This window comes from Erpetoichthys calabaricus, chromosome 11, assembly GCF_900747795.2.
Source record: "Erpetoichthys calabaricus chromosome 11, fErpCal1.3, whole genome shotgun sequence".
NCBI classification, from domain to species: domain Eukaryota; kingdom Metazoa; phylum Chordata; class Cladistia; order Polypteriformes; family Polypteridae; genus Erpetoichthys; species Erpetoichthys calabaricus.
The window spans coordinates 38,189,740-38,216,975 of NC_041404.2; the positions used below are offsets into that span (position 1 = coordinate 38,189,740).

The following is a 27,236-nucleotide window of genomic DNA, read 5'->3' on the forward strand; positions in this document are numbered from 1 at the left end:
TACTGTGAGTACTGTGCAGAGTGGAGGCAGAACCTCTGCATTTTACCCAGTTGATTCTTGGGTTTGTCAGCAGTCTTTTGTTCCTACCCTGTTCAATGTCTGCATGGATTGAGTGTTAGGCAGGGTTGTGGGCTCCAGCGGCTATGGGGCATCTGTTGGCGAAGCGAGATTCACTGATCTTGACTTTTCCAACGATGCTGTGATCTTCACGGAGTCAACGGAGACTCTGATTGCGACTCTTGAGAGACTGAGCAGGGAGTTTGAGAGTCTGGGCTTGCGAGTGTCCTGATAAAAACCAAGATAAAGGCCTTTAATGACGTCTTGGGCACAACCATCAGCAGTGTGTTTGTCTGCGGAGAGAGTGTCGACCTTGTCGAGGGGTTTACTTACCTCGGCAGTGAAATTCATGTCTCTTGTGACACTACCTATGAGGGGGTCATGAGGTCACTGGAAAGGGGTGTGTGGTGCTCCTGATATCTTTGTATAAGGATGAAGGTCCAAGTCTTTAGATTCCTGGTGCTTCCTGTTTTGCTATATAGTAGTGAGGCATGGATGCTATCCAGTGACCTGAGAAGAAGACTGGACTCCTTCAATACTGTGTTTCTATAGAGAATCCATGGGTATCACTGGTTTAATGAGGCACATTACCTGCATTGTGAGGGGGCATTAGTTACGGAACTATGGCCATGGAGCGCGATTCCCTAAGGGTGATTCGGCTCGCAGAATCCTCATTGTTAAAGATCTAAGCCGCTGGACCAGGCCAAGGAGACGCCCACGAAACACCTGGTTGCGGCAGATAGAAGGTCATTTCAGAAAGGTGGGACTAGACTGCACGTTTGCCTGGGAGGTTGTCAGCTGGGATCCTGAGCTGTTTTGTCTTGTGTTGGGTTCAGCTTTGTGCTGTCCCAGTGCATGCTTCCCAACCTGACTTGACCTGACCTAAATATTGGGCACTTTATCACTCGCAACAAAATTTGTGCATAACATAAGCATGTGGGGTTTGATTTTTGACTATTTCAAGGTTTACTATTATGAAAATTATATTTTTTTTATATTTTACTAGGGATCCTGTCCTCTATAGGCAACACTCAGTGGGTGAAAAATAACAAATTTCTATTATAATCAAGAAAATGTAAACTTTAAACATTTAAATTGAAGCACACATTTTAATATTTCAAATATATGACACAACTATTTTGTTTATTATATTGTTCTACCTCCTGAAGTTGATCAATACATTTCTAATGAACACCCCAAATTAGAGCAACTTATTTTTATTCTTGTTTTGATCTGAATTCATATGTGACTCTATCTGTAAATAAATTTTAGGTCTTCTAAGTTTTATTCCCTTCTTAAAATTCCAAGCTTTACTTGTTAAATATATATATATCAACTTTAGTGGTGCCTAGTAAGACTGAAACAAACTGAGGTAAATCAAAACTTTTAAATTCCTTGCGATGGTATACCAAGACAAAAAGGCTGAGAATGCTTGGTCTAGAGATATTACATGACACTGATAACATACTGGTATAGTTAAGCTTTGGTTTTAATTAATAGGCCATCTATTATCTAAAATCATAGAATGTGACTACTGTTAGTAGTAACCATGATCATGCTCTGCTTCACAGCATTGAATTTATATAGGAGGGCTCAATCTAGATGGCACAACATTTTGGGGGCCCTTGGCTTAAAAACATTTGGCAACCCTGGTCTAGTCAGACAAACTCGATTGTCTATTACATTGACAGCATAGGTTCTAGAGGCACTGATTACACTAAGATTCAGTAATATGAATTGGCCAGTCAGAGAACACTAAAGTTCAGCAAGTCAACATGTTCAAAACAGGAATTAAGCAGCAAGATAGGAAGTTACTTGAGTGACAGAATTGTTATAATGTAGATTAGGTCAAAAAGCAGACGCAAAAGGGAAAATGCAAAATAAAGTTGGATGAACACATGCTAATGCAGTGGTTCTCAATGCAGTGGTTCACGCTCCTAGGGGGGCGTGAAATTACAAAAAGGGGGGCACGAAGATATGAAAAAAAGAAAACAAGAATCAAAAGTATGAAAAATACATCTATTGAAACCAAAACAAATTAACTTAAACTACATTCTGATATTAGAAAAATAAATATAGAGTTAGATAAATGTCGATAAAAGTTAAGTAGGTATAATAAAATATGCCTCTATGATATATCATTAATTAAAAAAGAACAAATTGGTATTAGTGGGCTCTTTTCAAAAAAACATTAGGGGGGCGCAATTAAAACTGTTATGAAAACTCGGGTCGCAAATACTTAAAGGTTGAGAAACGCTGTGCTAATGATTCAAGGCAAAACAGAAAGAGGTTAATCTACAAACTACTTCAAACTAACATTGGAAGCAACAGAAGAAAGTACTAGTTGTGTATAAGAAGCCTTCTTAAGAATGAGCCTCATGAGATGGGTAAGTTATCTGTCATGTGTGACAATGGATGCCCTTCAGGACAGAGGTGCATTTAAAACAAGTAGGACTTCCTTAACTAAAGACAAAGCAAAGTCTAAACATGTAACTAGACAGTTGCATTACTTAACTATAAATAAGCAGTATATTCTGAATAAAAGATAATCATTAACAAAATGACCTAATGTATGTACTTATAAAGCTGAATCTTACCAGAATCACAGGCTGGTCCAGTGTAGTTGGGTTTGCAAAGGCAGGTGAACTCTCCATTTTCTGAAACTTTGCACTCTCCATGTACACATTTACGTCCCCTGCAGGTTGCAGGCTCCTCTTTCCTGTCACAATAATGGCCAGAATAGCCTTCTGCACACTGGCATTTATAGGAGGAGCCTGATGCCACACACAAACCTTGCATGCACCTAGTAAGCAACAAGAGTGTGATTAATTATCATTCAGAAATTCAAACTCTGAAGCTGATGTCAGGCTGTTTGCATATGTAAAGTATATTAAGATACTGAATTCAAAGCAAACTGGGCAAACAAGCCAAACAACAAGGAGAGAGTTCCAAAAACAGAATGATTACTTGTTACTCTGGCAGGGGTCATGGATCTCCTGGTCACAAAGAGGTCCACTTCGGCCAGGGGGACAGTCGCATGTTACTCCGACACCTTCCCTCTGACGACATGTGCCTTGAGCACAGACACTACAGGAGTGGCATCCTGGGAGAATTCCATCTGTGCGGCGTGTTGAACCTCCTAGATCCTGCAACTCGCCATTAATGCGGACATTGTGGATGCAGCCAAAAAATCCCAGGGGACTACGATCATGGCCATAACGCAATCCTGCTCCAGTCAGTGTGCTAGGGATTCCTGGAAAGACATACATAAAATGATTTACATATGTATATATTAAATATATACTTTCAATGATTCCAAAATATTATTCCAGAGATCTTGCAAGAGAGATAGGAGGAATGTTCAGAAGCTTTATTAGAATATGAAGTGCAGGAGATAAATTATAGTCTAAAACAAGGTCAAAACACTGGGAGATCAGAAAGAAATTTGAACTTGAAATTAAAAAGAAAAAGATTCCAAACTAGTTTAATAACCTTTCCCTAATTAATTGTAAAATAAAGATTTTGTTTTTCAAAAACTTCCACTCAATAGTACTAAAAAGGCAATGACGTCAACAGTAGTGGTATAGGTCCCTTGTGTCAGACACAAATGCTGTTGTTATAAACACGATGGCAATGGACACGAAAAGATGTCACAAAAAGTTGACACTTAAAACAACAAATTGGCATTGCAAAGACATCACCAGAATAATGATAAAATATCATAGCCAAAAGAAATATGTCTCAAAAGAAAACAAAATTACTTCAAATTACATACACGTGTCTCCAAACTAAGAATCACAACATTTATGTGCATTTTGTTCTTTGCCTACAGCAAAGGCTCCCAAGTTCTGTCCTGTGGGACCCATGTGGCTATAATTTTTTATTCCAGCAAATTTCACAATCATTCTTACTTTTAATTGACCTCATTGTTTGGTAAACCGTCTAAGAAAAGTTGAAATATTTGAATTACTGCCAAAACTTTAATGCTTTCCTTTATCGTTTTCTTTTTAATTCACCCTTGCTCCATTAATTGTACCCAAATGCTGACAATACTGAATGCTAAAGGACAGCAATGACTTCAGTGCCACATTCACTAGTCTGGTCAGTTGTAAGAAATGTTTTTTAACGAGCAAAGAAGTGAAAATGTCAGAAAAGTAACTGCTCCCCTTTAGCATTCAATACCGTTTGCACCCACACTGCTCATTCCTAGGCATCAGCAATTGGATACAATGCAGGTAGTAAACTCTAGAAAAAAAGGCAAATCACAAACAAAAATAAAAAACAACATAATAGGTGTCCACATTTGAAGCAACAGCAAAAAATACACATATTTATAAATATCTCAAAAATATAACTAAACAATTAGATCAATGAAAATTATGATTGTTGCACTGATTGTGAAATTGGTTTTAATAAAAACCTGCAACCACGAGGGACCCCAGGACTGAACTTGGAAACTAGCGAACAGTACAAAAGAAAGGAAGGCAGAAGAAGGCTTATTCATGCTTAACTACCTGGTGCTCATGAGAATAGTGTACATAGGAAACAAGACAAAGGTTTTGTTTCTTTGTTTGTAACATCTAATTTTGGAATTACTATATTTTAAATTACTTCTTTAAGAAAAACATATTTCTGTAGACGTTTCCCTATCATTCTTGTTCTGTATAATCAATATATATATATATAACTAATAATTGTGAATTTCCCCTTGGGATTAATAAAGTATCTATCTATCTATCTATCTATCTATCTATCTATCTATCTATCTATCTATCTATCTATCTATCTATCTATCTATCTATCTATCTATCTATCTAATCCTCTGCTGCCACTGACCAAGTTTCATTTTAAATCCAACATGTTAGATGGCGAGGAACTGCCAAACATATTTCTCATATTTCTCATTTCTAACATGATTCAATTTACCGGCCGATCTATGTTCCTACCCTCACCTATGGTCATGAGCTATGGGTAGTGACCGAAAGAACGAGATTGCGAATACAAGCGGCTGAAATGAGTTTCCTCCGCAGGGTGTCTGGGCTCTCCCTTAAAGATAGGGTGAGAAGCTCAGTCATCCGGGAGGGGCTCAGAGTAGAGCCGCTGCTCCTCCGCATCGAGAGGAGTCAGATCAGGTGGCTCGGGCATCTGATCAGGATGCCTCCTGGACGCCTCCCTGGTGAGGTGTTCCGGGCACGTCCAACCGGGAGGAGGCCCCGGGGAAGACCCAGGACACGCTGGAAGGACTATGTCTCCCGGCTGGCCTGGGAACGCCTTGGGATTCTCCCGGAAGAGCTAGAAGAAGTGGCCGGGGAGAGGGAAGTCTGGGCATCTCTGCTCAAGCTGCTGCCCCCGCGACCCGACCTTGGATAAGCGGAAGAGAATGGATGGATGGATGGATGGAACATGAAATAATTCAAATATTCTTTGTGCTGCGTTATTCTTTCCCTTTTCAGTTATGAGTTTTTGACATCTATATCTTATCGATTTGCACCTGAAATGTGAAGTATGGCACAGCAGGGTTGAATATGTTAATTAAATATACAGTAATTACAGGTGGATTGTACACATACTTCACATTTTCTGTTTTCTAAATAAAAAAAATTCAGAAATTTTGTAAATGTAACAGCTTCAAAGTATTAACATATTCTGTGACAAAAATTAAAATGCACACAGAAGGAATAATTCAATCTAAAGGAATACAAATAAAGATATTTCCATATCTCACACCTGTCACCCGCCTGCAGACTGAGAGCCAAACACTGAATCCAAGAAAGCCTTACGTTCTTTATATAGGAGCTGGACCTTACTGAGGAAACTTTAGTTTTTCCAATTTCACATATTGTGGCAAGCCAGTTAAAACCAGAAGATGTTACAGGATTCTTCCAGCAGAACAAAATTAAACAGGCAATTGTAAATGTGACAAAGACTTCTATATCATAGACTGAACGCTAAGCAGTGGGTTTGAAAGGAAACATATCAGTTGGTGAAAATCTAATGAAACACAAAGTGGATTGAATAGCACAGTAAAATCCCACCATCCGTAACACCTTTCTTTATAAGTTACATTAAGTGACTTTACTGAGAACTAGAAGCAAATGTAATGACTAACAAATGATGTTTGCTCTTGTCACAATAAATAGACCCAATTTGGCAAATTTAACATGTAGAGCAAGCAGAGACTTAAAGTAAAATGAATGTTGAAAATAGGTGGGGGAATTAACAACAGTATCAGAAAGTTTAATTTATCTGCTCCTTTTGAAAAGGCAGACTGACCAGTCTCCCTAAACGAGACAATATCTGAGATTAAATGAACATCCAGAAAGGACTGGTCACATATAAGGAGACTGCTTTGAGAAGTAACATCTAAATATAGTAGCTTACCTCCAATGTAGATAGGACTAGTAAAGCTGAGGGGTGGCGGTTTTTGGAGTTTTCCCAGATTCTTTGGAGATCCCTTATCTACTGTAAGGCTCACTGTCTGATTCTGGATCAAAAGCTCTATTGAGTGTAACAGGCCATCATTTACCGACTCCACACTGTATAGATGAAGAGACAGAAATTGAGAGGTAGTGTTATTTTTCTAATCATTGTATTTAATAAACAGCAATGGATGACCCACTTGATAGTGTTATTTCCACACAGCTCCAGGGACCAGGGTTGAAACCTAGGTTAGGTCACTGTTGATGGGGAGTTTGCACTTTCTGAGTTTGTATGTATTTTCTTTAGGTGATTTGCTTTCCTCTTACATACCATAAGACATAGCAACTGTAAACTGGCCTGAAGTGTGTGATCAGGCTTAAAGAGAGAATGTGCAAACTCCACAGAAACAACGGACAGGCACAGGATTCAAACATATTAGGCAGTAATGCTAAACACCACAACCCTGATTTATAGTATATGCATATTTAATTTAATTAGGATGACACCCTGGCACAGTATTTTGCTCCAGGCAGTTATCCTTACTTCCATTTGCATTTTGCACATGCTCCACGTTTTATTTTTAAATATTTTATTTTTGAAAACCAGAACAATACGACAGCTTGCTACTCAATCAAACATATGTTAATAAAATAACATACAGTCATATGAAAAAGTTTGGGAACCCCTCTCAGCCTGCATAATAACTGACTCTACTTTCAACAAAAAAGATAATAGTGGTATGTCTTTCATTTCCTAGGAACATCGGAGTACTGGGGTGTTTTCCGAACAAAGATTTTTAGTGAAGCAGTATTTAGTTGTATGAAATTAAATCAAATGTGAAAAACTGGCTGTGCACAAATGTGGGTCCCCTTGTAATTTTGCTGATTTGAATGCCTGTCACTGCTCAATACTGATTACTTACAACACCAAATTGGTTGGATTAGCTTGTTAAGCCTTGAACTTCATAGACAGGTGTGTCCAATCATGAGATATAAAGGTATTTAAGGTGGTCGATTGCAAGTTGTACTTCCCTTTGACTCTCCTCTGAAGAGTGACAGCATGGGATCCTCAAAGTAACTCTCAAAAGATCTGAAAACAAAGATTGTTCAGTCTCATGGTTTAGGGCAAGGCTACAAAAAGCTACCTCAGAGGTTTAAACTGTCAGTTTCAACTGTAAAGAATGGAATCAGGAAATGGAAGGCCACAGGCACAGCTGCTGTTAAACCCAGCAGGTCTGGCAGGCCAAGAGAATCCTCAGAAAGAACCATCTCTCCAAAAATCTGCTCCTTGCCTTTTATCACTGTTCCATCGAGAGTGTGCTCACGTACAGACTGTGTGTGTGGTATGGCAGCTGCACTTCCTCAGAAAGGAAAGCGCTCCACAGGGTTGTCAGGACAGCGGAGAGAACAATTGGTTGTACCCTTCCAACTCTGGAACAAATCTACATCTCCAAATGCCGCAAAAAAGCAATATACATTTCACAGGATTCATCACATCATTGCCTCTTCCAGCTTTTGCCATCGGGCAAGAGATACAGAGCAATGGAAACCAGGACAAACCGCCTTAAAAACAGCTTTTATCCAAAAGCAATCATGGCCCTGAACTCAGAATAAAACTGCTCCATATCATTCTCCCAAAGTGCAATATTGACCTTAAGTCAACCAGTGCAATTTGTATATTTTGTAAAGTACTTTTATTACTATTCGGTTTGTTATTATTTTCTCTCTTCTTGTCTTTTTAACTCTTATGCCTCACACTGAGTCGGCTGCACCTTTAATTTCGTTGTTCCTTTGTAAAAGTAACAATGACAATAAAGATCTATCTATCTAAAAATACAGGAGCGGCATATGTGCAGGATTGTGAGAATGGTTACAGACAACCCACAGATCACCTCCAGAGACCTGCAAGAACATCTTGTTGCAGATGGTGTATCTGTACGTCGTTCTACAATTCAGCGCAATTTGCACAAAGAACATCTGTATGGCAGGGTGATGAGAAAGAAGCCCTTTCTGCACTCACGCCACATACGGAGTCACTTGTTGTATGCAAATGCTCATTTAGACAAGCCAGATTCATTTTGGAACAAAGTGCTTTGGACTGATGAGACAAAAATTGAGTTATTTGGTCATAACAAAAAGCACTTTACATGGCGGAAGAAGAACACCGCATTCCAAGAAAAACACCAGGTACCTACTATCAAATTTGGTGGAGGTTCCATCATGCTGTGGGGCTGTGTGGCTAGTTCAGGAACTGGGGCCCTTGTTAAAGTCAAGGGTCGGATGAATTCAACCCAATATCAGCAAATTCTTCAGGATAATGTTCAAGCATCGGTCACAAAGTTGAAGTTACGCAGGGGTTTGATATTCCAACAAGACAATGACCCAAAACACAGTTTGAAATCTACAAAGGCATTCATGCAGAGGGAGAACTGCAATGTTCTGGAATGGCCATCACAGTCCCCTGACTTGAATATCATTGAAAATCTATGGGATGATTTGGAGCAGGCTGTCCATGCTCTGCAGCCATCACATTTAATTGAACTGGAGAGATTTTGTATGAAGAATGGTCAAAAATACCTCCATCCAGAATCCAGACACTCATCAAAGGCTATAGGAGGCGTCTAGAGGCTGTTATATTTGCAAAGGGAGGCTCAACTAAGTATTGATGTCATATCTCTGTTGGGGTGCCCAAATTTATGCACCTGTCTAATTTTGTTATGATGCATATTGCATATTTTCTGTTAATCCAATAAACTTAATGTCACTGCTGAAATACTACTGTTTCCATAAGGCATGTCATATATTAAAAGGAAATTGCTGCTTTGTAAGCTCAGCCAATGATAAACAAAAATCCAAAGAAATAAGAGGGGTTCCCAAACACTTTCATATGACTGTACAATCATTTACACTGAAATGAATAAAGAAAAGAAAGGAAAAATAGGAATACAAAGGAAAAAAACCAGAAACAAATATAAAACAAAGCAAAATGAGATTCAACCCTCACCAAGAGAAAGAGGAAAAAAGAGAGACACAAGCAAAAAAAAATCAAATGTTTTTAAATATGACAAAAATAACATGAGAGTCACAGTCTTGCCATGTTTTAGAAAAAGTTTCCAACATATCTTTTAAGAGACGATTAATTTTTTTCTAATTTGAGATAACACAGAAGAGGTTAGGTGTGTTGAGATTCTTCCACTTGAGCAGGGTATAGGCTATTACAATTGATTTATTCCTGTGCACTTTAATACACCAAATTTCATTGTTAATGGATTAGGAGTGACTGTTAACACCAAGACTGGTGGAGAAGTATGTAAAGATTTTGTCCCAAAATTCTGTTAAATTAGTGTGTTCACATAACACATTGCCATGTGATGCTGAAGTTATGAAAGAGTTTGCAAGTTGACTCATGCCCTGGGCACATTTTGAACAATTTTAATGCGATCGATGAAAAATCTTTAGCTGAATTTTGGAACGCTTGGCACATTATAAAATAGAGTGAATTCCATGGATGTCTGACATCCAACTCCTCTTGTGAAATGCCCATTGAAAAGTTCATTTCCCACATTCTCTAGGAACTCTGAAGGGTAGAATCTCTGAAATATTTATAAATATTGTTGAAATGCAGTCAGAGTCTTCATCAAGAATAACCAGTATAGCTTCTGGGATGTACTGTATATGGATGTGAGATGTGGAAAATTTGATAGGCTTCTTTTAACATAATTTTCAATTTGTATATAGGAAAAAAAATGTGTAGCTGGAAAGTTAAAATTTGGAGTGTTATCTATATATATAAAATCCCTATGTGCGTCCAGGTGTCCGTGTGTGGGTGTCTTCTGGTGAAGTGCGCATGCGCGGGGCATGGTGCTATGCGCGATACTGTATTACTACTGTCAGAGAAAGTTAGAGGTGTTTTACGGAAATACAAACCAGTATTACTGCAAGAGGAAATTAAAGGTACACAGTACAGTGACGCATATTACAGCCACATACAAGCCAGTATTACTGTCAGAGGAGATTAAAGGCATATTACCGACGCGCAAGCCTGTATTACCGCCACAGAAAATTAAAGGTATATTACGGACGTACAAGCCAGCGGACGTACAAGACGGTATCCTTCAATAAGGGCGCGCACAAAAAGGTGAGCCTCAAAAGGGCGACCTCAATTGGGCGCAGTGAATAAAGGCGCACGTAAATAAAGATCTGCACCTGTTGCTCTTCACATATTCCAGAGCCATTTGAACTAAATTATCTACGTGCCCTTATTGAATAGAGCCATACAAGACAGTATTACTGTCACAGAAAATTAAAGCCACACAATACACGGCGGCAGCCCACGAAGAACGGTCAGCACAGCAAGTAAACATCAACAAAAGAAAGGCTGAAAGAAAGAAAAATACGACCAACAAAAAGAATGAGGTCAAAGTCCCTTGCCATTTAATATAGACTGTTCCTACTAAGCCCGTTATTGTAACGGGCTAAATGACTAGTTGTTCATAAGATGCATAGGTCTTCAATATAAGAATCTCTAAATGTCTTAATACATAGCATTTTCAGTAAGTTAAAGACTTAGTAGTTCTAAGAACATGGAAAAAGATAATTATCATGTGCAGAAAGCAACAGATAAGAGCTTCTACAGTATATCTTGGAATGTATCCTGCATCAGTTTCATACTTTAAGTAGTTGGTGGATGACTGGATTGAAGATAAATAGAATAAGGTACAAAAGTTGGGCATTCAAAGAAGATTCAGAACTGGATTTATTTTCCATTGCAAGCCAGGCCAGAGTGAATTTATTAAATTTCTGCTGATTTCCAAGATTTCATTGTGCATATATTTGCTACCCAGTAGTAAAACTGAAAGTTAGGTAGTAGCATGCCACCTTTTGCTTTAGATTCTTGTAGAGTCCATCTTGCATATGTGGCCATTTTGAATTCCAGACGAATGATGTTATAATTAAGTCTAATTTCTTAAAGAATAATTTGTTTATGCATATAGGGGTACTCTGAAATAAATATAGCATCTTAAGGAGGACTGCGGTGGGCTGGTGCCCTGCCCGGGGTTTGTTTCCTGCCTTGCGCCCTGTGTTGGCTGGGATTGGCTCCAGCAGACCCCCGTGACCCTGTAGTTGGGATATAGTGGGTTGGATAATGGACGGATGGATGGATGGATCTTATGGAGGATGTTCATTTTGACAGTATTAATTCTCCCTGTCAAGGTCAGATGGAGGGTGGACCATCTGTTAACATCTTGTTTGATTCTCTCCACAATACTTCCAAAATTGTATTGGAAAAAACCTTTATGTTTATCATCACATGCTTCACATTTTGTAGTTTGGTTTTCCAGTAATTCTAATTTCCTTCTATTTGTTATCTATAAATTAGCCAGATAAGCATGTATATGAGTGTGACTTTGAATGCATAGCCAAACCAGCTCTGAATCTAGTGGTTTATTTTAATGTGTAAACATCTTTGATTAAGTTACCTATAGCTCATTTTTTCTTATTAGCAAAATGCTTCCTGTTGTCATTTACAAAGCTTGTTAAATGACATTAAAATGTAAAGTGCCATCATATTCTAAGGATGAAACTATGACTAAGTACAATACAATCATCTGAAAAATCTGGTTTTAATATAGACATAAAGAACTCATTGACATATTAATCCAAATGTTTGAACTTTCACTACCCTCCCTGAAGGTCCTTCTAAAAATACTGGTTACTCCAGATGAAAGTGGATCCTCCTACACTTCATATTTCATCTTTTGTTTTTCACAGAAACGCACAATTCTTGCCCTTCATTTTTCTTCTTGAACAAGAAAAATGCTTGCAGCCCAGAAAAACCACTAACGCCAGATCTTTACAATACTTGTCCACACTGATACAAAGTGGCCATCAACGATAAAATTTAGAATTTAGAAAAGGTTTGTTTCAAGATTTAAACTCTGCAATAAAAAGGACTCGGATTTGAACGTTTAAAAGGTTTCAGAGAGGCACAACTTAAGAGTTTGGGCCATTAAATGAGAATTTTTTTTATACACCAGTCAATAAGTCTTTACTTCCAAGTATTTATTTACAAATAATTCCATCATGAAGGGTTTTACTATGTAAAGCAAACAAAAATAAAACTAAATAAAACAATATATTCATAACAAACTCAATAATGTAGTTCTTAAAATCAAGATTATAAGAAAGTATGTAAGATACACATTAATCTGTTATAAGAACAGTAAGATGGTAAGTAGATGTGTTTAAATGATAATACATGATCTATTATTAACTTTTAAAAATACTGCTTAATGCATTACATACTGTGAGCTGGGGGGCTGATCGCACCCCTACAGGTTATGGACGCTCCTCTAAAAAACGTTGAAAGACTACCTTCACATTACTCCCTTGCTTGCTGGACTTACTTGTGGCTGATCTATCACATGACCCGCTTGGTACTTCGCATACTTAAAAGTTCGAACAGCACCTGTTAGATTTGGATTGTTTTGCTTTTCTCTCTCTCTCTGACATTCTCTGCTCCTGACACGCACTCCTTTGAAGAGGAAGATATGTTTGCATTCTTTTAATTGTGAGACGGAACTGTCATCTCTGTCTTGTCATGGAGCACGTTTCAACTTTTGAAAAAGAGACATATGTTTGCTTGCAGTGTTTGAATAAAGTTCCTGTCTCTACAACCTCCTGTGTTTCTGTGGAAATCTGTGGCCCAAGTGTGACAATACCTTAGAAACAATTACTAGTATTACCTGACATTTACTTTTGTTGATTTTACTGCAATGAAATGCACTATTCAGAATTTTTTCTCCCTTCTCATAAAAAGCCCATGTATGAGCCCTCATTCTCAGTTGTAAAGTTTTGAAACTGAGCCGCCCAGAATAGACGGCTGTTGTTTTTTTCTGCATAAACATAATGGTTACTTTCTTAATTTTTTTATGCCTCCACATGATAAACATTTGAAGTCTCTTATATGCATTGAACCCGTGACATTGTTCAGTTATCTGTCCCAAGAATATGTTAACAATAATATGAGCAACTTGTTAATGTTTTTAAACAGAACAATTCTGGTTTAGGGAAGGTACATGTAAAAGCTGCCTAAAAAGCCAGTGAGCTTTCATCTCCCTGAAGTGTACAATTTTGTCTATGATATTAAACAGAAAAACTAGTATAGTGAACTATAGACATGAAAAAAATAATGGAAGGAATCCTGAAAAGCAAAATGGCTGAATTAAAAGCAGCAAGAACATAAACCACCGCACCTTTTACTGTTCCCAGTAAAAATAGAAAGCTTATCTTCTACCAGAGAAGCATGGAGCGTCGCTGGTTTTGCCACAGCTTCACAAACTGTCCCATGTTGTAGAAAGAAAGTTTTTCCATCAGCAAGGGAAAATGTTAAGCTGATTACAAGGTATGCTTCAAATATAAGTCTTTGTGAAACAGTCTTCTGTGCTTGTCTATGAAAACTCTGTAGATAGTCCAGGACTGCCCTGATAAACCCTTTGGAACCCCAGAGAGAAAATATGTGCTCTGACGAGCGGCTGGGGGTGGTACCCAGCCGGGACACCTGGAAGGACCGGAAGAGGAACTACACCTCCCCAGGACCACGAGAGGGCAGCCGCCCTGGTTAGTATGGGAACCATGGGAACAGTGCATGGAAGCTCAACCCTATAGGGGCCCGTGGTCACTGCCAGGGGGTGCCCGGAGATGCCCAGGGACACCTGGAGTTCTTCCAGGTGCTCAACTGGCACTTCTGCCACACCAGGAAGTGCCGGCAGAAGTTCATCAGGAGGCACTTGGAGCACGTCCGGGTGGACATAAAAGGGGCTGCCTCCCTCCGTTCGTCAGCTGGAGTTGGGTGGAAGAGGACAGAGCTTGGAGGAGAAGAGTGGAGGCGGTCAGAAAGAGATGCATTATTGGAAGAGGCCTGGACTTAAGGGTGCTTGGTGCAGGGGCACTGGGTTGTGTGCGCACTTGTAAATAATAGTATGTATAATAAATGTGTGTGTGGTTTGAAACCATCGGTGTCTGCCTGTCTGTGTCCGGGCTGCTCTCCACAGCGCAAAAACAAATTCAGAAAAAGATCACTGTTAGAATGTTTTCTTTTACAGTATCTATATTACTAAAATGAAGGTTGTATATATGCACGGATGCCAGATGCCAGAAGCAAGCCATGCCGAAAGCACACACGCACAGCGCCTCAGCGCCCCAGAGTCAAACCTAGCGGCTTCCCAGAGTCAAACACAGTGGCATCCCATAGTCAGTAGGTGGCGCCCAAACAACACAACACAACCTGTAAACTAAACATGAGGTAAAGCGTGCATGCTAGGCTGTATATATGCAGAGATGCCAGAGGCCAGAAGCTAGCCGTGCGCAATACAACCGCCGCCCGAACGTGAACGCACACACCACCGCATATACAACCTTCGTTTAGTTATGTAGATCTCCAAACCCGGATCCGCTGCCATGGTCACTTCAGCACGCGAATCCGCCGCCGTCACCATCAGGGAACTAGGTGGCACCAAAACTGCACGCGCACAGCGCCTCAGCGGCCCACAGTCAAACCCACCGGCTTCCCAGAGTCAGTAGGTGGCGCCCAAACAACACAACAGAACCTGTAAACTAAACTTGAGGTAAACCGTGCACGCCAACAAGTTGCCATGGTGACATATTTAAACTTCAGGTAGTGGTGACTACTGACAGTGCCAGCAGTCAGCTACTCTGCAGTGCCAGCAGTCAGTGTTCTCCACTCCAAAGTGCCAGCAGCTACTCCACTACACAGTGCCAAGAGTCAGTGTACTCCACTCCAAAGTGCCAGCAGCTACTCCACTACACAGTGCCAGCAGTCAGTGTACTCTAATCCACTATGCCAGCACTCAGTGTGGCAGCTGTCAGTGTGGCTTATTTGAATCACATTAAGGTAATTCAGTGTTAAAAGTAAGTTTAATTATCATTCCTAACAGCAAACGACTTCTAGCTAACGACACACCCATAGAAAAACAAAAACAAGACCGCATGGATAAACACAATGAACGAATACGCCTACAATGCGCTTCTGAAACACCAGAACCAAAGGAGTCACGGCTCTAAAAACAAACAGCTTTAGTACAAATATATTTTTTTAATTAAATGAAAACTTTCCTAGGATGCTCCCACCCTCCATGATTTTTCATCCCTCCAAAGATCGGAGGGAACACAAAGTGATTGCCATTCTTAGATTTGCAATTCTTTCGAGAATCGAGGATTTACTGGTATTAGCCTGGTTCACCCTTAAAACGATGTGCTTCTGTTTTCCATGCTCTTAACTAAATAAATTTGCAACAATGGCCTGTGTCAGGGTTGTCACTGTAAGAAACGGGGTTTTGCCATGCAAATACTTTGATCCATCTGACGAAAGTGCAATTTTAACTGAGCAAATCTTAACTGATATCATTCTCCATAACTACTATTGTACATTCTATGGTATCAGAATGAGATTATGGTGTTTGGTCAAAGTTGAAGCACTATTCAGCCAATTCAGTGTCACTTGATTAACCTAATTTAAACAGAGGAGTGAGGCAGCAGTGACAACCACTGACCCCATTTTTACAGAATCTGCTTTTATTAAGTAGGGTCATATGGTCTCCCAAAACTGTTAAGTAAGAAACACATTTTTTTCATCCAAATACCCGGAGAAGCCCATTCATAAACCTATTAAATTCTTTAGGGCACTGGGTTGACATCTTAAGCTATTACAAATGACCACATAATTAATTGTTCAAAATGGTAGAGAGGCAAGTTGCTGTGAAAGAGATCTTCATAGACTTAATTTGGTGCTTCTTAAAACACAAAATAAAAATTCAAGAAGTCCTTTTCTGACTTAAGTCAAGTCAAGTTGGGGAGCATGCACTGGTACAGTGTGTTGCCGCACCCAATATACAACGAAACAACTCGGGATTCCGGTTGGCTACCCCCCAGGCAGACATGCGGTCCAGTCCCACCCTCCGGAAATGACGCTCTATCTGCCGCAACCAGGTGTTACGTGGGTGACCCCTTGGTCTGGTCCAGCCACTCGGGTCCCCAACAATGAGGATCTTACGAGCTGGATCACCCTTGGGGAAACGTGCCTCATGGCCGTAGTGCAGTAACTGACGCTCCCTCACAATGCAGGTAATGTGCCTCATTCGGGACTCCATGAGCAACCGCTCATGCGACACAAAGTCAAACCAACGGTACCCAAGGATTTTCCAGAGAGACACAGTACTGAAGGAGTTCAGTCTTCGTCTGGAGATATCAGGCGCGCCAGACACCCTTTTCCAGCGACCTCATGACCCTCCATGCTCTCCCAATCTGTCTACTGACTTCATAGGAAGAGTCCCCAGAAACATGAATGTCACTGCCAAGGTAAGTAAACCTCACAACAAGGTCGACACTCTCTCCTCAAACAGACACACTGCTGATGGCTATGCCCAAGAGGTCATTAAAGGCCTGGCTATTGGTTTTTATCCAGGACACTAGCAAGCCCAGACACTTAGACTCCTCACTCAGTCTCTCGAGCGCCCCGATCAGAGCCTCCATTGACTCCGCGGAGATCACTGCATCATCAGCAAAGTCAAGATCCGTGAACCTTTCTTCACCAACAGATGTCTCACAGCCGCTGGACCCCAGCTTTCTTGACTTAACATTCAACTAAATATTTATCTGTTCTGTTCACAAATAAAGACTGATTTATTGGGGTAGTGCCATAGTAACACTGCTGCCTTGTAGTAAGGAGACTGTGGTTTGTGTTCATGTTATTCTCTCCATGGAGTTTCATCTGAGAGTTCTGGTTTCTTCCCATAGTCTAAAAATATGAAGGTTAGGTGAATTGCTGTTGCTAAATTGGCCTCAGTGAGTATGTGTGTGTTTGACCTGTGATGAACTGGTACACTGTCCACGTGTTGTCCCTGTCTTGTGCCTAATATTGCTGAGATAGATTCCAGCCTCCTCATTACCCTACCCTGCATGAGCGGGCTAGGAAAATGGATGGACCGATTCATTGACACGCTAAGGGAGAAAGAAGGATAGTTCTTTATTAGCTTCCTTCTAGGAATTCATATATTTAGTGCAGTATACTTGTCAGGGTCAATTACTGTATTTTATGGTTTATTTTTTATTGTTTCTTTATCTTACGATTACCTGCTGCCATGGTGTCATTGTGGTGAATGTCAAGCTCATGTGATGTGAGCACTAGCGTGATATCGCAGTGACTTTATTTTCCTAATTAAAGGGACACGTTAATACAAAAGATAACTCACTGAACACTGATTCTCACTTAATACGTTTCTTTTTCTTCTTTTTTCAAATGCTCTGATCCTGTTTAATCATTTTGGGTTTACTTTTTGATTCCTGCTTTCTCTGTATTGCAGTGCTATGTTTGGGATTGATTAGAGAAATGTAACATTTGTACTGACCTTGCAGGTATCACAACTGATGAGAACTTTCCACACAAGTCCTTTTAGACAGTTTCAGATCAGAAGGACAAACATCTTCGGTTGCTTTTTAAGGGCATTTCAGAAAGATCGTCAGATGTAGCAAAGTTCAGAACACTAATAATAAAATTCAGCAGCCGGAGTTCTCACACATAGTTGATAACAATGCCAGTCATAACAAGAATCCTATTTTTATTGTTCTATAAACCATAGTCTCCCACAAAGTATTTCCTTTATTTTAAACAAGTTTTTGGATGTTTTTAAAACTGCAAGATGATCGTATAAGACATAACCACCATGATGCTAAGTGTCTTTAGCACATGTGCCATATGTCTGCTAGTTTTGTTTTGTGCCTCCTGAAGTGTGACAATATTCACAGACTATCACAAGCTGCTGCCAAATCTCCCACTTGGTGGTACTTGTACCTCTCAAAACGAGAAGACCTTTTTACTGAGGCTAGCTGCCACTAATGTAACTCTGCCTATTGAGAAGGGCATGTCGCAAAAATATGAAAAGAAGACTGTATAACTAAAGAAACTGAAAGCATACCCCATGCATGAGTGAGAAACGCTTTGTTTTTATTTACTGCATATGAATTTGTCATCCCATAGCCTTTTTAAAAAATGGAAAATGAAACTACACCGAGAGAGTTTATGGGGAAAATAATAAGCCAAGAGAAATATTCAAATGATTGTCAGAGTTCATCGCTGTAAACATGAAGAGAAGAAAAACAGTCTTGGTAAGCATTATCTTTAACAAGATCATGGAAAAATGGTAATGTGCATATTGTTTGTGATAGTCAACACAAATGCTAAATTCATTCTTTCCTGTGGGCTAAATCTCCCAAATGTCTTAACTGTGTTTTGTCAGAAGAGTAAATCAGGCCCCATACATACTATACAGTGCTAAATAATATTTTTCTTATGGGGTTTAACTTAGTGATCGTTATAAATGATTGCTTCACCTCTGCCAGTTCAGCAGGTTAAAACAATTTGAATAAATAATACTTAGTTTTAAAGTCTGACTTAAACGCTGTTGCTTCTTCTTGGGTAACGTCAGTTTGCCAGACAGCTGGAGACAGTGGCTTGGCAACCAACATGTCCTGGGCAGCATCTGACAAAGAGTCGGGTTTTTGGGGCTGTGGTACACACACAACTCCACCCCTTAACTTCCCCACTGCTTTTAAAAGGGGGCCCCAAATGTGTCCTTGCAGACCTTACAATCTGCAGCCACAGAAAGGCTGGCAGACCCCTCAGGACGAACATCTGTTTTTGATCATCTTGGAGTCATTATTGATTAGAAGGATAATGATGATATTAATGGGAACAACAACAGCAGCAACTGAAAAACAGATTGCCTGGCTTATATTATCACTCGCTGATGCAAATGTGATGAATTGCACATGCTTGGTACATTGGTTTAATGTTAACATTTTGATTCAGGGATGAGAATTTAATGGATGTATCATATGTGTTTGCAGTGTTGTAAGTACTTGGTGCAGTGTGAGATGACGCAGGTGAATCCTTTGCATGTATTCCCCACATGTGATTTAAGGGGCTGATAATTTATTACAAATTCATACACTTGTAAATATGAAAAATAATTAAGCAATAAGCCAAAACAGCTACTGAAAATGTCAAATGTTGGTTCCTAGATGCTTAGATTTATATGTTTTCACTATGTCTAGATATTGATTATTTGTGGACAAGTGACTGTTTCAGTGTCTCATGCCTCAGTACAGGTTAAAAGGTAACATTTTACAGTTATCTTGCTTTGTCTGCGGCACATCAGTAGTTAATTGTGGTGTGCCATACACTAATGTAAGAACATGCACTTAAGGAAACTGTGTTACCCTGTACATATATATGAAATATGCTTAAAATGAAAGGCATTAAACAAAGTCAAGACTGTTTGAAGAAACAAATGCCCGATTGGTTTGAGTATTAAGATTGAAAATCCATGTTACTGACCAAAACAAAGCCCCTGTAGGTACAGTGGACCCTTGACTTACAAACTCAATTCGTTCGCGAGGGCTGGTTGTAACTCAAGTTGGTTGTAAGTCAAGACTATTTTTCCCATAAGAAATAATGGAAATGCCCTTAATGTGTTCCGAACCTCCCACAGCAACACTTACTTAACTTTTTTTAATAATAAAGGGTTGTATAATGTGCATAATTTACCAAAAACACCAATAATTTTTCTAATGTACTAACCAAAAAGTTATAAAAAGTGCCTAGCCTACCAGAAACAACAATTTCATACTGTACTCACCGTTTAAGTTGACATCTTTGGCTTGCAGAAAGGAAGGAGGAGGAGGAGAATGAAATGGAAGGTGGTTATTGTTTGGAAGGAATTTCCTTATACAAATCTTTTCTTCGTAAAATTGTCGAGATGGTGGATTTTGACACGCTGTACATATTAGCGAGATCGGTCACACGAACGCCACTCTCATATTTCCACACAATTTCCTTCTTCGTTTCGATTGTGATCGCTTTCTTTACCTTCATTACCTTCTCTTCCTTCCTTAGCAATTATCGAAATAAATTATATAAATCACTGCACTGACCGAAATTACGTCCACAAACACATGTATCTGGGCTCCGACTGACGCTTACAAACGCTCTCGGCTGTTTGTTTACAATCGCACAGGCAGATACATGTGACCGCATTCGGGACGTAATGCAAGATGTTGGTTATAATTTAAAACAAAAATTTGGGTCGTAAACCAAGTTGTTTGCATGTCAGGCTGGTTGCATATCAAGGGTCGACTGTACATTGAAACAATTACATTTTCAAGTTATGACATTCCAGTGAGACACATGAATAACTCAATGGTGACCTAGTGGTGTAAATTTTGGTTTGTAAAGTTCAAGGTTCAATGATTCATTGTGTAATGCAAATTCTTTAACCTGGTAAGGCTCACATATTAAAAATGTGAAAGCAGCACTACTTTTTCCAAATGACTTGAAATTTGCTTTGGATAAATATATCTGCCAAATGTATATATTTAATGTATTGTGATCTCCATATTGGAAGTAATGTGATAAAGTGAGGAAGATTAATGCTTACTAATGACTGTCAATGACTAAACAACCTCTGAATGCTATAATATAATTTAAGCATTCTGCCTCTTCCTGTGGGAAAACTCTTTGTGAAAAGAAAATCCATTTTGATATAACTATGCCCTTCTCCTGAATATGAGCACCACATAGCCAGAAACTGAACAGATCTGCGGAAAAGAAATATAATTTAAAAAACACATCTTTCCTTCATGGCCCTGAACCAAGATGTAAAGTTTATATGACTTTAATGCTGCATTAAAGCTGAAAAGGAAATATTAAAAAAAAAGATAAGCTACTGATGGTGTGATTTCTATCCAACCTGCCTAAAATGATGAATTGCCTATCAATGGGAGCATCCACACAAGCTGCCAAAACCTTCATTCCAAGGCCTCAGACATTCTGGAGAACTGCATAGTGCTCTCGGGTTGTCACCAGCGCTGGTCAGGACCACAGAACGACTACATTTTACTAGACTAAATTTAACAAATTCTTACTGTCACAACTAACATCATTTCAAGATGGCCTTTCTAAATTCCGAGATTGTTGCAAAAGATAAAAGACATATAAATTCTTCTTTAGAAAATATATATTGAATGAATCTGAAGGCAATGGGTAATCCAACCTCTGCCCCGTAGGGACAAGCTGACAGAGATGGGAGTAGATTCATACCTGGTGGCATGGATCGTGGACTATCTTAAAGACAGACCTCAGTATGTGCGTCTTGGGAACTGCATGTCTGACATTGTGGTCAGCAACACAGGAGCGCCACAAGGGACTGTACTTTCTCCGGTCCTGTTCAGCCTATATACATCGGACTTCCAACACAACTTGGAGTCCTGCCACATGCAAAAGTTCGCTGATGACACTGCTATCGTGGGCTGCATCAGGAGTGGGCAGGAGGAGGAGTATAGGGACTTAATCAATGACTTTGTTAAATGGTGCGACTCAAACCACCTACACCTAAACACCAGCAAAACCAAGGAGCTGGTGGTGGATTTTAGGAGGCCCAGACCCCTCATGGACCCCGTGATCATCAGAGGTGACTGTGTGCAGATGGTGCAGACCTATAAATATCTGGGAGTGCAGCTGGATGATAAATTAGACTGGACTGCCAATACTGATGCTCTGTGTAAGAAAGGACAGAGCCGACTATACTTCCATAGAAGGCTGGCATCCTTCAACATCTGCAATAAGATGCTGCAGATGTTCTATCAGACGGTTGTGGCGAGCGCCCTCTTCTACGCGGTGGTGTGCTGGGGAGGCAGCATTAAGAAGAAAGACGCCGCACGCCTGGACAAACTGATGAGGAAGGCAGGCTCTATTGTTGGCATGGAGCTGGACAGTTTAACATCTGTAGCAGAGTGACGGGCGCTCAGCAGGCTCCTATCAATTATGGAGAATCCACTGCATCCACTAAACAGTGTCATCTCCAGACAGAAGAGCAGCTTCAGCGACAGACTGCTGTCACTGTCCTGCTCCACTGACAGACTGAGAAAATCGTTCCTCCCCCAAACTATACGATTCTTCAATTCCACCCGGGGGGGTAAACGTTAACATTATATAAGTTATTGTCTGTTTTTTTTTTTTTTTTCTTTTTTTACCTGCATTATTATCAATCTTTAATTTAATATTGTTTTTTGTATCAGTAAGGTGCTGCTGGAGTATGTGAATTTCCCCTTGGGATTAATAAAATATCTATCTATCTATTGAACAAAATTATACGGTGAATCCTGTATTAATTGTAATTAAATTAAGACATACAGTATTATATACTCTGTTACCAAAAAGCACAATAATCTCATCCAGTAGTAGTGGCCTAATTTACATGTACGCAATAGTGACACACAAATGAGAAAAGATTTCAAATACATACCAGAGAAAAAATTTTTAGGCCCAAATTAGGCTACACTTAGAGGATCTTTATATCAAATAAAACTTCAACGGCTATGCGACTCTGGGTTGGGTTGGAACATGGACTCATTCAGATGCTGAATATCCAACTAAGCATCGTGCAACTGTATTTCCAGTGACGCAGTGTTCCATAGAGAGTGTGAAGTGGACATGAGATACCTTGCCAGGATGTTCCACTCACGTTTTATTGGAGAGAGGTCTAATACACCAAGGTGTTGATGTCATGTAGGAGGTGCCAGGAAATGGTAGTCTGATCCGAATGTTTGATCAGAGTTGCCCTGACGAAATATGGCATCAGGCTGGAATGCCATTAAAAGACTTGAATTTGATTGGTTAAACAGACCATGGAGCAGAAACCCAGGTGAGCAGTAATGACATTTAGTGAGGAAGCATGTATAGATGGAAAATGTGCACTCCTCCCATCCATCAGTTTCCCTAAATCTTCTTGTTTCATTAAAGGATTGTGGAATTCTCAAGCTTGTCTAACTGCATCAGATACAATCTAAGAATCAACCTTGAATGAATTATCAGTCCACTGCAGGACATATAGTGTATATTAACTCATGGGTAATTTAGAACTCCTGAACCATCAAACATGAATTCTTAAAGGATAAGCTAATTATTTGCCAAGGCTATTTTTTCACAATCATGGTATAAATTAAATTGCCTTGATAAATAGTGTTCTTAAGTAAAACATTTTTTTGTAAATTAAAAAAAAAAATCCTGTGCTTGCTATTGTGGTTTAAAATGGGGTCTACAGGGCACCGGTCCAAACATAAAAATACAAGCCTTAAAATGAATGGAACATAATTTCTGAAAACATGTCTTTCACTTTTCTGCAGCATGTTTATGATATTGAAAGGAAATAGGAAGTATTACAATTATATCGGCTTCTTGGCACTCTTTTACCCAAGATAAGGATAAGTTCCTGTTCGCAGAGACTGTCATGTCTGGAGTTTTCATTTAAATAAGGCAGTAAAATAACACAACGTCTCGCAAATGTCTCAGTCTGTTTAGCAAGAGATTGCCTTTTTTGGTTTTTCAAAGTCTGAAATATTGCATCTATAAAATGTTATCTTATTTGTATAAATCCAGAGAAACATCTTACCTTAAGTGCTCAAATTACTTTCCAAAAGGCAAGACTAGCTGCAGCATTCATGAAGTGAACTACAGAAAACCATGTTCCTGGGAGAGAAAGGTTGCCATGGTGGGAGACAGGCAGTGAGATGAAGGGCATAGCTGGACCTCTTTTAAAATGGCAAAATTTCACAACAATATCAAACTTTAAAGCTTTTATTTTCACATTTAGACTAGTGTCCCATAGACACTATTTAAAACTACAAGAACAGGTGCAGTTTTTTTTAATGTGTAAAAATCTATGACGTTAGGAACATATTTTCTAATGTCAAATTAATATTTTTGATTTGAAAAGCACAAAACCTATCCTTTAAGATTGAGGGAGGAAGCTAGGATACCTTAAGAAAACAAAGGCAAAGATATACTGTACAGAATAAGTAGAATCCATAGTTTTAGAACAGAGAGATTGGAATGCTGCAACTAAGCCATCATGCTCCCAATGAGAAAACTTACTTGCAATGAACTTTATTTCAGTTAGGTACCACTAGTCTGATTACCTGCTTTACAATATGATTTCTGTTTTTGGTGTAGGTTGTGTTGGGTGCTGGCCTGGTTTCCAGTCCACTATTCATTTTTGTCTCATTCTCAAACCCCTGAGAAACCAATTTAACTTTCCAGTGGTTACATTCTAACAATATGAAAATAATACTATCGATCAGTGCTGGTTACTCTCATCCTAGAGGGCCTCCTTCCTGCCACTTTCTGGTATAGTGACCAACTTCTGCAGTTAATTGACTTGTTTTCCCTTCATTTTAATGAAGTCAAGTGTCAAGTAGCTTTATTGGCATGCAATCCTTGCACAGTATTATGCTAAATTGTAGCAGGAGTAATATTAGTAAGAAAGATACATAGGTGCAAAATATACATAAACACACCATGAGTGCAAAGAGCTATACTATAATATAAATAGGTAAATAATAAATAAGAGGTAGCATAATAATTAATAATAACAGTATAATAATAATTGAACTATTAATACTATACTATACTAATAGTAATATATTACTATTAATAGTAATAGTGTAATAATAGATAGTAATAATTTCAAATACATAGTAATAAACAAACAAACAAACAAACAAATAACAACAACCACTAATTAAAAACAACAGTAGCAACAAGTGTAACACATGCATTGCATATAAATAAGCTACTAGGAGCAGATCCGAGGGCAGAAAGGCAGCACAGAGTTCATGGTCTGGATAGCCAAGGGATAGAAGCTGCTGCAGAACCTGGCAGAAGGAAGTGGGACAAAGAGACTGTGCGAGGGGTGGGAGTGTTTCTTCATTCTATATCCTTGCTGATGCAATGCTTCCTAAAGACATCTTTAATGGAGGGCAGAGATGTCCCAATAATATTTCTGCTGGGTGCATTATCTACTGTAGGACTTTATGGTCAGACAAACTGCAGTTTCCAAACCAGAGAGTGATGCAGCTGGTCAGAATGCTCTTGATGGTGCCCCTGTAGAATGTGGTGAGAATGGGTAGAGTAAGGCTTGCCTTCTTTAGCCAACACAGAAGTAGAACACTGCTGCTCCTTCTTGGCTATGGGGGACATATTAATTGACCAAGTAAAGCCAGCTGCCAGGTACACACAAAGGAATTTGGTCCTCTTGACCAATTCCACCACTGAACCCTTCATATTCATTGGGGAGTGGACAGCATAGTTGCACTTAAACCGGTCCACTAATTGTCATATTAATTGTCATTAGTTATCTTGTTTTTAAGACTCGGTCCTCTGAATTGCGTTTTTTCCTTAAATGGCAGATAAAAACAAAAATAAGATGTGAAATAAGTCAACAGATGACCAGCTAAGTTGGGGCCTCAAACTCCAGCCAATTACACTCCAACCAGTTTCTGAATTAGTAGCTGAATCTCATTGTTAATTAACCCTGTTATTTAACTCTATTACCGGTTTCTGCTCTTATTCTGTTACATCAGACATTTCCAAAACTGCTAATTATTTTTTATGTTTACGACTACTGTCAAAATGTTTTGTGGATCTGAGCAGATTGACATTACTGACAGCTTCACCTATCTTTATTTTCAGAAATCACATGATGGATGCAGGTTAGCTGGTCATGTGTTGGCTCTTTTTGTAACTAAAGTATTGTTTGGCTGCTAATTAAGGAAAAAAGAATCAATTAAGGAGTCTGAGTTTTAAATAGCAAGTCAATTAAAAGTAATTCAAGAGAAGTTAATTAAAAGCAAAAACTGATCACTAATTAAGAAACTGGTTAGAATGAAAACCTGCAGCTGCTGTGTCCCTCTAAGATCGGAATTGGACTCCCCCACTATAGGTTAATGACTTGTTAGTGACTTTGTATAAGACTTGGCCACTAAAGAAATCAATGAAATGTAACTTAAGCCTAGATTAGTATAATTTGATGCAGCTTATCATTATGTTACTAATTTGTTAAACCCTGCTCATTCCGACAGCCATAAAACAAGACTCTATTCCATCATGGAGACATTCATCAGCTGGACAGTACAGTAAATTCCTCTAAATATATCCAGTAAAACACTGACAGAGGAGGCAACATTGAAGCAACTGGCCAATTTGCTAAACTGAATTCCATTTTGGTAGTGAAATGTTGGAAAGAAAAGATCTAGGAGATTGGCAACAAATATTTTTTTTAAAGCAAAGTCATTTTCTTTTTGTTTTTTTAAAGAGTTATGTATGAAACTAAAAAATACTACAGATGTCATGGTACTTCCATTTCAGGTGAAATATTACAAAATAAATTCACACTTTTTTTACAATTTATTTTTACTGCCACGTTAAATAACTTAACTACACAATCCTTATCATATGATCTCATTTAAAGAACATAGTAGACTGTTGTATTTATTATTTGACACTAACATGACCTTCATTCACAACAACCAGAAAAGATACACCTTTAATTCATAGCCTGGCATCTTGTCTGGATAAACAGGAAGAAAAGCCTGCCAGGCAGGCGTCATGCTGACGTGAATTAAAAAAGAACAGACATGCACAGCTGCTCAACAAATGTACCCTCAGGTCAAATCTTCTGCTTCACTGCAAGAATGCAAAGCCACATGAGACTTTAATTTTAATAATGGATCCATATATATCAGGGTGGCAGTACTTATAACTTAGTCTCCTGAGGTGAAGGCTGCACTGATGTGGAAACATTTCTCTCACCTTTTATTCAATTACTTTAATGTAGACGCATCATTCCT

At 39.1% G+C, this 27,236-nt stretch overlaps 1 protein-coding gene across 2 annotated transcripts in view; it reads right to left on the reverse strand.

Annotated features, from left to right (window-relative positions):
- The window catches only part of slit3 (slit homolog 3 (Drosophila)), a 566,711-nt gene that overhangs the window by 4,667 nt on the left and 534,808 nt on the right, over positions 1 to 27,236 (reverse strand). For both annotated transcript variants that reach the window (XM_028812973.2, XM_051933851.1), the window contains 3 exons: positions 6,439 to 6,593; positions 3,025 to 3,310; positions 2,655 to 2,860 (listed from right to left, as the gene is read on the reverse strand). In XM_028812973.2, the coding sequence (XP_028668806.1) occupies positions 2,655 to 2,860; positions 3,025 to 3,310; positions 6,439 to 6,593 (647 nt within the window). The remainder of the gene's footprint in view (positions 1 to 2,654; positions 2,861 to 3,024; positions 3,311 to 6,438; positions 6,594 to 27,236) is intronic.